Source organism: Nematolebias whitei, chromosome 7, assembly GCF_014905685.2.
Source record: "Nematolebias whitei isolate Nwh7 chromosome 7, NemWhi1, whole genome shotgun sequence".
NCBI classification, from domain to species: domain Eukaryota; kingdom Metazoa; phylum Chordata; class Actinopteri; order Cyprinodontiformes; family Rivulidae; genus Nematolebias; species Nematolebias whitei.
The window spans coordinates 22,240,752-22,251,049 of record NC_056504.1 but is presented as its reverse complement, the minus strand read 5'-3'; the positions used below and the strand labels follow the sequence as shown (position 1 = coordinate 22,251,049).

General features: G+C 40.4%; 1 protein-coding gene across 1 annotated transcript; it reads right to left on the bottom strand.

Moving 5' to 3' along the window:
• Window positions 1-4,543, bottom strand: phactr3b (phosphatase and actin regulator 3b). The gene is made up of 4 exons (XM_037679150.1): window positions 4,344-4,543; window positions 554-615; window positions 332-472; window positions 1-87 (listed from the first exon to the last, which is right to left on the bottom strand). The coding sequence occupies exons 1-4, from the start codon at window positions 4,432-4,434 to the stop codon at window positions 1-3; spliced, it is 381 nt and encodes a 126-aa protein (XP_037535078.1). The 5' UTR covers window positions 4,435-4,543.
• Between the last annotated feature and the right edge of the window lie 5,755 nt (window positions 4,544-10,298).

Below are 10,298 nucleotides of genomic sequence, written 5' to 3'. Positions count from 1 at the left end.
TCATGGCAACCTTGTCAGATGCTTGCTGGAAGAATGAACCTCCATCTCGTTGCTTTTGAACTCGTTCAGCTCCTTCCTGATGGCCGCCTGCAGAGAAGAAGCCACACAAAGTCCAGATGTGTTAAAGTCTGAGCCAGAATAGAGAAACATCTGGGAAGTGCAGATTACATGAATAGAACTAGGTGTCACGAAGAAGAAAAGTGTATTTGTTTTGTTATTGTACTGGATGAAGTACAGAAGAAAGAACTGAACTCATTCTGAAAGATTTGGGAATAATAAACAACCATTTGAATCAAAGTTGGATTATTTTTGAGAAATCGTCTTTATAAACCTTGTCAGCAGCTGACAGTCTGGTCCACGGCTTGTCTGCACGTCTGTCATAGTCTTGAGCTTTAGCCACCTCCACATAGTCACTGAACCGGATCAGGATCTTTCTCTCCCGCAGCTCGTCCACTGTCGGCCGCTGGTTGAGCTGGAGGATAAAGATTCCTCTCAGTAGACGCCATTAAGAGCAAGACTTATTTTTAAAGAACCGAGGAGTGAAGCATCTTACCTTTCTGTTCAGTCGCTGCTTGATTTCCCTCCTCTCCTCCTGTTCACTCTGGTCATTTCTCTCTGTTAACACAAAAAACAGGAACATTTGAACAAAAGAGGCAAAAAAGATTCAATAACTTTTATCCTGGTGATTCTCAGCAGTTCCTCTCAGTGTATCAGATATATAAATGTATTAGTGAGCAGGGGTGTAAGCGGAGGTCGAGGGTTAGGCGAGAGCAGATCAGAGCACTAACATATGATTTTTAAAATGCAAATAAAAAAAGAATGCAATGACCTGCAAGTCTCCTTATTGTATTGTTGAATATAGTAAACATACTAAGTATTCAAACACTTGCCATTTTTAGAGGAGCATATGTACGTTTGGTTTTGACGACAGCAACATGTCTCAAAAAAGTTGGACCTGTGGCAACAAACTATTGTAGAAATAGGTCGTGTAGATAATAAAATGGGTTGAGGAGCATTTTAAAACAAAGTGGGTTATCTGACAACAGGTCAGGAAGAAGACGGTACAAAAAGAGCAGTTTACAAGATGCTGAAGCTCTCAGAAGTAAAGACGGGCAGAGGGTCACCAGTTTGCAAAAAACTGCATGTAACAGGAACAGTTTCAGAGTCATGATCCTCACAACAAACATGGGAAGTCGTTGAATATCCATCACCTCCAGTTCATGATATAATCAAAAAATGTCTAGGATGTCTGTGATCTTCAGACCCTTGAGGGCCACTGCAGAGAGGGAGACCATCCAGTCTGTGGAACAGGCAGCCAGAAAGGCTTAATCAAAGCAGGAAGTATGAACAGGTTGTAGAAGAACGTACGCAGACGATGATGTCTTCTTCAGGGAAAGCTTCATCAGCTATAAACTGCTGCACCACGAACTGCATCTATTAAAACAAGCAGTACGCTGCTGTCCTCTGTCGCTGATGGATTTGAATAGTGAATGTTGATAGTTTTTGAGATGTGTGTTTGTCTGGACAGCAGTTGAACAGAAAATGAAGTAAACCTTAATGTTTTTCAGTTCAAGACATTCAAGTTTGCAGGAGTTACACTGTGTAGAAGAATAGAAGCAGTGTAGAGTGACAGATCCTGGAAAGTGGAGGGAGCAACATTATCCACCACCACATCCAGTGGAGGAGCCAGGGGGTGGCCATTGGTGGCCTTGGCCCACATACATTATTCTTCGGCCACCCCACTGGCCACTTCAGTCATTTGAGAAAGCTATATCTTTAAGTAATATAGAAAGTATAGTGTCCACAAATGATAGGGGTGACTGGTTTACATATATATATATGGTGGCAGCTATCTTGAATTTTGCTGTGGCAACCCAGTTTTCAAAAGAAACATTTCAAGTGCCTTGATAAAATAGAATAGACTAGAAACAGCCTTTATTGTCCCATGAATGGGAAATTCAAGTGTAACAGCAGCAACAGATGCAGCCACAAACCTAACTGGAAGTTGGTACCTCCCTTATTTTTCCAAGTTATCCAGCCCACAACACATCTGGATGGACAATATTTCTAATTCCCCCTCTTCTCGCTGCGATGAGAGACAACAAATGGCTTCATAGTACAAGAGTCCAGGCGCTGAACCGCTCTGCCTTTGGTCCAGACCTTTCACCAACTGAAAGTATCGTGAAACAAATGATCTGTTATAAAAGAGCTGGGACTGTTGAACGTCCATCAGACAAGAATGGGACACTGTCTGCTCCAAAACTTCCATGAGCTGCTCTCCTCAGTTCCTACATGTTTACAGACTTGTTAACAGAAGAGTTCACAGAGGGAAAATGGATCTGGAACAACTTACTGAGATGAACAACAAAGTCCATGCTCAATAATCCAGGTATACAATCCAATATTTTTCAGTCAGGTCATCTGGACAGTTTTTTTTTTTGTTTGTTTTTGTGCTGAAACGTTTCACTTTCGGTCCAGAAGGCTTCATCAGTCAAGGAAACACACAACAAAACTGATTCTTCCCCCAACAGCTTACTCCAAAGTGGAACAAACCAGTTCTGCTTGTGATAAGATGGTCTCTTTGGTGCGCCCCCTCCTCCATTGCCGGCCCTCTTCCTTGTTGACAGTCTTGTCAAACTGGTTGAAAACAACAAAGTTCATGCTCAATAATCCAGGTATACAATCCAACATTTTTCAGTCAGGTCATCTGGACAGTTTCTATTTTTGTGCTGAAACTTTTCGCCTTCAGTCCGGAAGGCTTCATCAGTCAAGGAAACACAAAACAACACTGATTCTTCCCCCTGTAAGCTGTTGTGTGTTTCCTTGACTGATGAATAATGACACAATTCCTTAATTTCAACATCTTAAATATTTTCTGTTTCATTGTTAACAAAAATTTGGTTCATTAGATTCACAAACCATTGCTCTCTACTTTTATTTATATTTTACATAATGCCCAGCCCTTTTTCTATATTTTGTTGCTGTAAAGCAAAGAGAACGCAGTGGTGTGTGTTGTTGTGGTTCAGGCTGTGTGTCATGGTAAGTGTGTGTAGGCAACAGGAAAAGCTGCTGAGTGTTCACAGGTGGCCCAACATACCCAGGAGACACAGATTAGTACAGAACGTGGGACTTGTTTCATGATTTTTTATATGAGGACAGGGAGGATGTTTTATCTGACGTGTTCTTCATGCAGAACGTGGCTTTAAGAATGCTGCGTGTGACGTAGTCAAAACTAAACGTGCACCTTAAATCCTCACTCCTGTGAGGGCAAAGCCCTGTAGAAATATTACAAGAACGTTAAAGCGACTAAGCTAATTTCATACAGGACAAAGGCTCATTTTGTTCACCAGCTCTATATTATTAGATCTCTGCAAACAAGCAGCGTAGGAAAAAACGTCTCTTTGCAATAAATAGTTCTAAAAATATTTCTTTAGTTATATAAAACAAATTTTAACCTCAAATGTCTGTTTTCATCAGCCATTACCAAAAGGCAAAAGTGGACAATCATGTTTTCATGTCTGTCTGTTAGCAAAACATCTTATAAACCACAGAATGAATTTCAATCAAACTTTCAAAATAAAAGTTAATTATAAAGCTACAACTGACTTTACAAAACACAAAATACAAGTTGTACACATAGCACCAAATATTTTCTTAAAACTTTAGCATTAACTGTTGGAATCTGTCCTGTTTCTCTGTTAGCAAAATATCTTGTGAATCTTCAAATGGATTTCAAGAAAACTTTCATGACTTTGGATGTACTTCTGAAAATAGTTAACATATGGAGTCAGTTCAGTTTAAATGGCCATTGCAGCTAATTAACATTGATGTGGCCATAACTCAGTCAGTTTTACATAGAGCTAAAAGTTGGAGTGGTAGTACCTGAGAGTGATCCACACCACACATTCTGTGTCTGACATCTCCCAACATGATGAGACCATTCCATGTTTTAAAGTTTGATCTAAACAGTTGCAGCACCGTCATTTGTCATCATCAGATGGTCTCAGTCCAGGACTGTGGTCTGAGATGTGCAACACTTCAGCCAGGCCTTTATTTAGGGTTACGTCATTTCACAAACTGGTTTGTAAAGTTTCCCAAATTATTCAGAAACTAACTTCTCAAACACGTCAACAACCTAAAATGACTAATTTAAACGTCTATTGTCAGTAAATGTTAAGAGCATAAAATAAATAAACTTCTCTCATACAAATTGCTCAAAATAAGCACATTTTCTTTGCATGACTAAAGTGCTGTTTAAAGATGTTTGTGTCTGTTTTTTGGTAGAAAAGTCATAATTTCTTTGTGTTTGTGGATAAAAAGTTGTGTCTGTCCAAAGTACTCACGCTTCAATATGTTCCGACTCTCCAGCTCCTCCACCGCCGGCCTCTGGCTCAGTCTCCTGCGGAAAAACACAAAGATCACGTTCTGGACCATCCTGTGTGCCTCACGGTGTCTCGGGCGCTCCAGGTGCGCGTGCGGCCGCAGAGACCCCTGCCTTCAACAGGCAAACACCGTGCGCCGCACCGGGTCCGAAACACGGCTTTTTCCCTCTACTGGAACATGTTTGACTCCACATCGGGACCAAAAAGACTCAGGCAGCACTTTGGACCGCTTGGTTTGTTACAGAGCAAAGGAAGGAAGAGTTCTCTTCAGAGAGGATCAGTTAAGCTCTGAGGCAGCAGAGACCCGAGCAATGCAAGAGGTTCAGAGAATGTGGAGAGCTGAGCTGAGCGCCTGCTGCTGTGGTGAAGAGGGTGGGAATGAGGAGGAGATTCCCCTTACACACAAACACACGCACACGCACATTTGTGTTTTTATCTTTCTGAGGACCATGCATTGATTTCCATTCATTTCTGTAGTTTAGAGGCATTGCAACAAGGGGACACGTCCCCCTCACATAAAAAAAATAAATAAATAGTTTGGACCCCCACATTTACCATGAAATAATAGTTTAACTACAGGCATTGCAACAATTAAATGTGAAGGGGACACGTCCCCCTCACATAAAAAAAAAAATAGTTTGGACCCCCACATTTACCATGAAATAATAGTTCAACCAGCACTGTTTCTATTTCCAACAATAAAATGCATAAGAAAAACAGCAATAAGATCTAAGATATGAACCAAGAAAAACACCAACCAGAAATACACTAAGCACTAAATAAATAAAAACATTATGTCGAACAGCAGCACAAACATGAGCATGAGTCTGTGTGAGCAGATGAGCATGAACACCTCAACATGAAACAGATCAGCAGCAACATTGAAACAGATCAGCAGCAACATGATGCAATTTTTCACAGTGATTATTCTGGTTAGAGATTAACGAGTCTAAAAGCCTCAGGGTCGAAGCTGTTCCTCAGTCTAGTGGTTCTACACTTAATGCTCGTCAACCTCCTTCCTGAGGGGAGTGGTGCAAAAAGTGTGTGTGCTGGGTGACTGGGGTCCTTCATGATACAGGTGGCCCTCTTCCTACATCTGGAGGTGTAAATGTCTGTGATGGTGGGGAGACTGACTCCAACAGACTTCTGTGCAGCCTTCACCACTCTCTGCAAAGCTTTTCTTTCTGCAGCTATGTAGCCTCCATGCCACACGTTGATGCTGGAGCACAGGATGTTCTCCACTGCACACCTGTAGAAGGAGGTGAGGACTGAGCTTTCCAGACCAGATGAATAAATGCCCCATTCTGATTATTTTTTGTTGATTTAGTTCGATCCAAAATCATTTGTACTCGGAATGAGATGGGTGGTTTATGCTGATTCATAATCTGAAATGTGTGCATGTAAACACTTAATCTGTTCATTTTTGTTCATTTTCATTTTTCATATTTCATTTTTTTTTCCGATCGTGAAAAACTGACCTGACTGTGCATGTGCGACCTGTCTATGTCACGTATTTCCACCTGGCTAATGCTAATAATATTAGCATGTCGGAGAAGCAAAACTAGTTGGTGAGCGTCACAACATTTCTACTAGAAACTTTGAAAGAGCTCAAAATGATCTGTATTACCTGTAGCTCAGACAGGGAGTGCAGCAACGTCTCCACCATCATTAAAACCTGTCGTGGGTCCATTTTGGGTGTTCAGGTTTGTTTACGTTCATCCCGGAAGTAAAATGGAAGTAGAACTTCTATGGTATTTCTTTAAGGAGAGTCTACCACTCTGCACATGCCAGTACTTGTGTTCAGAATAAAAGCCTGCTGCATGTAAACGCTCATCGTAAATGGATTGTGCCCATGTAAACAATATATTTTGATTATTTAATCTGAAAACATTTCAATCTGGTCAAAGAATTGTGTGCATGTAAACATAGTTAGTGTTATTGAATCAAGTGCTTGCATGTGTAGGTAAACATAGATGTTTAACAACCCATTAAAAAACACCAGACTACAGGAAATGGCATCTACTTTATTCAAAATTTTCTGGGGGAGGGCCCCCAGAACCCCTCCCCAATGACCCCCCCCCCCCCCCCCACACACACACACACACACATTACAAATGCCTCTGATGCCAATGAGTTAAAACCCTAAACTAAACACAGATTAGCCTTAAAATGAAATGTGGTGTTTGAATATATGAGGATAGGGCTTTGGTCCTCCAAAATAGTAGAGGGTCCTGACAAAAATGTGTGGATTAGAAACTACATTAGTCCCTCAATACTTTGCGGTTCGACTTTCGCCAACTCACTCTTTCGTGGGGTTTCAATGTAAGATTTTACACGACACACATTGACTGATTGATGGAAAGAGACCAACAAGAGCATTGTGATGAGCGGTGGACTGGCCATCAGGAGAAATGGGGCATTTCCCGGTGGCCTGGCCTGCTCAGTGATTGCCGAGGGGGACTAAAGGCTCAATTCAGTTTACGCTTGATTATTTTAAACGATCCATGCTGCTCATACAGTTCAATCAGGTATAAGACAGACCCATACCCTCTCCTTACTTTTTCCGAGACTGTTTGTTACAGCAGAGCAGAGACAGTCTCTGCTCTGCTGTGACAGACAGCCTCAGAAAAAGAAAGGAGGGGGGCTGTCTCTGCTCTGCCAATATATAAAAGTAACAATTTAACATTATTTACAGTATCTGAGGAGCAGACTGCTTTGAATTTTACTCCATCACAGAACTCATCTTGAGGAAGCATGAAGGCAACAGTGGAAAGCAAAAACTCCCTTGTGAGGAAGAAACCTTTAGCAGAGCCAGGCTCAGGACAAGTGGCCATCTGCTTCAACTGGCTGGGTTTGATAGGAACATATATACAATTGCAGGTCAAAAATCACATGTTAAGATAGAGATAGTATCAAATGAAAACTTTTCAATTTTAATAATTCCTTTAAGGAAATGAGGTCAATTTGTCCTCTAGTAGTCTAAGTTTAAGAAAGCATGACAAGCCAACACTAATTATAGGATTTAGCAAAAAGGAAAGTCTTAAGCCCAGTCTTAAAACTGGACGATGTATTGTTGGATTTCATATTTTTATACCTTTTTATATTTCCTATCAAGCAGTCAAATGTCATGTTATACAAAGTGTGTGTGTGTGTCTTTCTTCCAGGGTTGAACTATATTTATAGAAAATGTTTACTAATTCTAACTATTTTACCTTTACATATAATCTTATATCAGCTAAAGATAATTTTACAAGTTCACATTTGATATATTACAAGCAATCAAATCATGCCAGATAGCAGACTGATTAACATAAATAAAGCTAGAACACATTTCTTTAATTTAGACTTAATATAGTTTGACTAAGTAAAATCCCTCAGGTTCTCTCTTAATAATAACAATTAACATTTAATTGTTTAATAATTGTTGGATACAGGGTCGGTTTAGATGAGAGGACACAGGTTTGATCTTCACAGTAAGCTAAAACAGAATGTTACTAGATGTGGGAGCAGGGTGACTTCAACTGAACTAAAACACAAATAAATTAAGAACACATAAACATGAGTTAGTTAATAATTAATAGTTATTAATTATTCCTAGAAAGAAACAATTTTAACTCAAGATCATTTGGTATCACTAAGGTATAATCAAGTTAACTGAAACAGAGCTAAAACAAAGAACCGATTTCAGTGTGCCATAAACTTTTTATCTGTGGAATGTAGAAACTAACGTCCTTCAGGGGGCGGGCTAGACCAGTAACCATGGCAACCGAAAGGCTAAACCAATCAGAAGAGCTAGCTTTCTCAAGCTTTGATAAAAACCGGAAATGACACACGCCCAGCGAGCATTTCCGGGGAAGACCAGACCGAGACGGTTCGTTCTTTTAATGCTCCAAATATATGCATATATTTTACAAATGTAATTGTTTGTCTTTGAATACCTGTAACCCTGTCTGTCAAATAAATCTTTTATACCGAGGGCGATGTCTCAGCTGTCTTGAACACGACGTGGTAACCAGCCACGACAGAATGGTGACCCCGACGTGCAGCGAGACGCAGCCTAGTCTGGATTGGTTCGAGGTGGTTTGCGGTGGACACGCAGAGGAACTGGGCCCGATAATTTCAGGTAAGCTGGTTACTTGTTTGGACCTTAAGGTCCGGAGTACTGGCTTTTCGGCCGTAAACCAAATTCAAACCAAATTCAAATTCCTCTGTTGGTGTTCGTACCATCTCCGGAAATAAAGATGGTTTATTTAAGCTAACTTCCGGTGATTCGTGTTAATTCTGACGAACTGGGTTATGATATTCAGAGAGTTTAAGCGCCGAACGCTTTCTTTGATGTTTGTAGTGAACTAAGCCTCAGGTCAAAAGCCTTCCTGGAACAGGAACTGTTATTTCATTGATTTGAGTCCAGAAACACAAATTAAGCTCATCCAGAGACTTTCTAAGTGTCTTGCACGAATCAATTGAAAGAACACTCTCTTTCATATCATCATTACTATTTTACAAATGTCTTGATAATCAAAAGTGTGTTTAGTTCAAACCATTTTAAATGTAGAAGTGAACTACTCACTTTAAATCAACTGTGAAACAGTATTAATGATTTTTAATCCTCATTCAAAGAAGAAATCAAGTTAAAATGCCTGTTACAAAGTAATGATGCATTTTTTGATCTTCTGTCTGAAATGAGCAAGTAGTGAGTCGGTCAAAAGTGAAGGAACGGTCAAAAACATGTTTATTGGAACGAAATGTCATGTTTATCTCTATCAGACAGATAGAAGGAAGACTGGCTCCTAAATGTCTCTGTTTCTTCAAAACATCTTTCTGTCTGTTCTTAAACATCTACGCTGTCTCCTTGACATGTAATGACCCTCTGACGTCACTAAAACCACACCCCTGTTGGTTCGTTCAACCAATCAGGAAGTTCTCAGAGGAACCGGAAGTGACCTCTTTAAAAGGGTCGACACTTCCTAGTTCCATGCAGAACAAGAGTTCCGAAAGGAACAAAGTTCCGAGCTGAACAACGTTCCAGAGAGAATCAGAGTTCCAGGGAGAATCTCGAACGAGAAGCTCTGAGGAACAGAAGTTCAGGGCAGTTTCTAATGGAGTGACGAGAGTCCGTCGATGCCACGACGTCTCGCTGTGGCTCTACCCGACGAAAGCTCTGAACAATGAGGAAGTCTGTTCCGTGATGATCTCACGACTCCTGAGGTCACAGCTGTTCTTACGGAGACGCTGAAAAGAGTTGAAAGAAAAACTCTCCATCGAAGCCGAAACTATCGTCTGCAAAGGTAAAGAGTCGATCTCAACTACTAGTGTACCGTGGATTAAGCTGCGTCCAAAGGAGCGTGTTGTTTCTGGTTATAACAGACACATTCCCTTACCCATCTCTCTCCATTCAAACTCCTTCATTTTCCCATCTTTAAAACTCTTCTATCTGCCAGTAATTAATCCAGATATTTTCAGAAATGTCTGTTGCATTTTAGTTGCAAGTGAGAAATCATGGCCGTATGGTTTCTCATTGTAAAGCTCATTAATTAAGCTGTGTTATTGTAATCAATCTGCCAATTATTGTAAATGTGTGATGTTTTGTAAATCGTTTTTAAATAAACGACCCACTGTTGTTGGTGAGTCAAAGATTAAAACACGTTTCCGTCCACATTTAATCATTCAAGGCACAATAGTACTCAGTCCAGAAAAATGAAAGAATCCGTTTAAATTATGGATAATATCAGACGCATGTTATCTCTCATTACATGTTTAAGTAGTGTTTTAGTTAGTTTCACGAGTTTGAATCGTGCAGGAGGAAGGTGAAAGGGCCTGTCGGGAGTTCGCGTCGGACGTGAACGACATATTTCCCTTTTTTTTTCAGCGGGAGTGGCGAACCAGCCGTATCTCTAACGAGTGATACGGAAAACT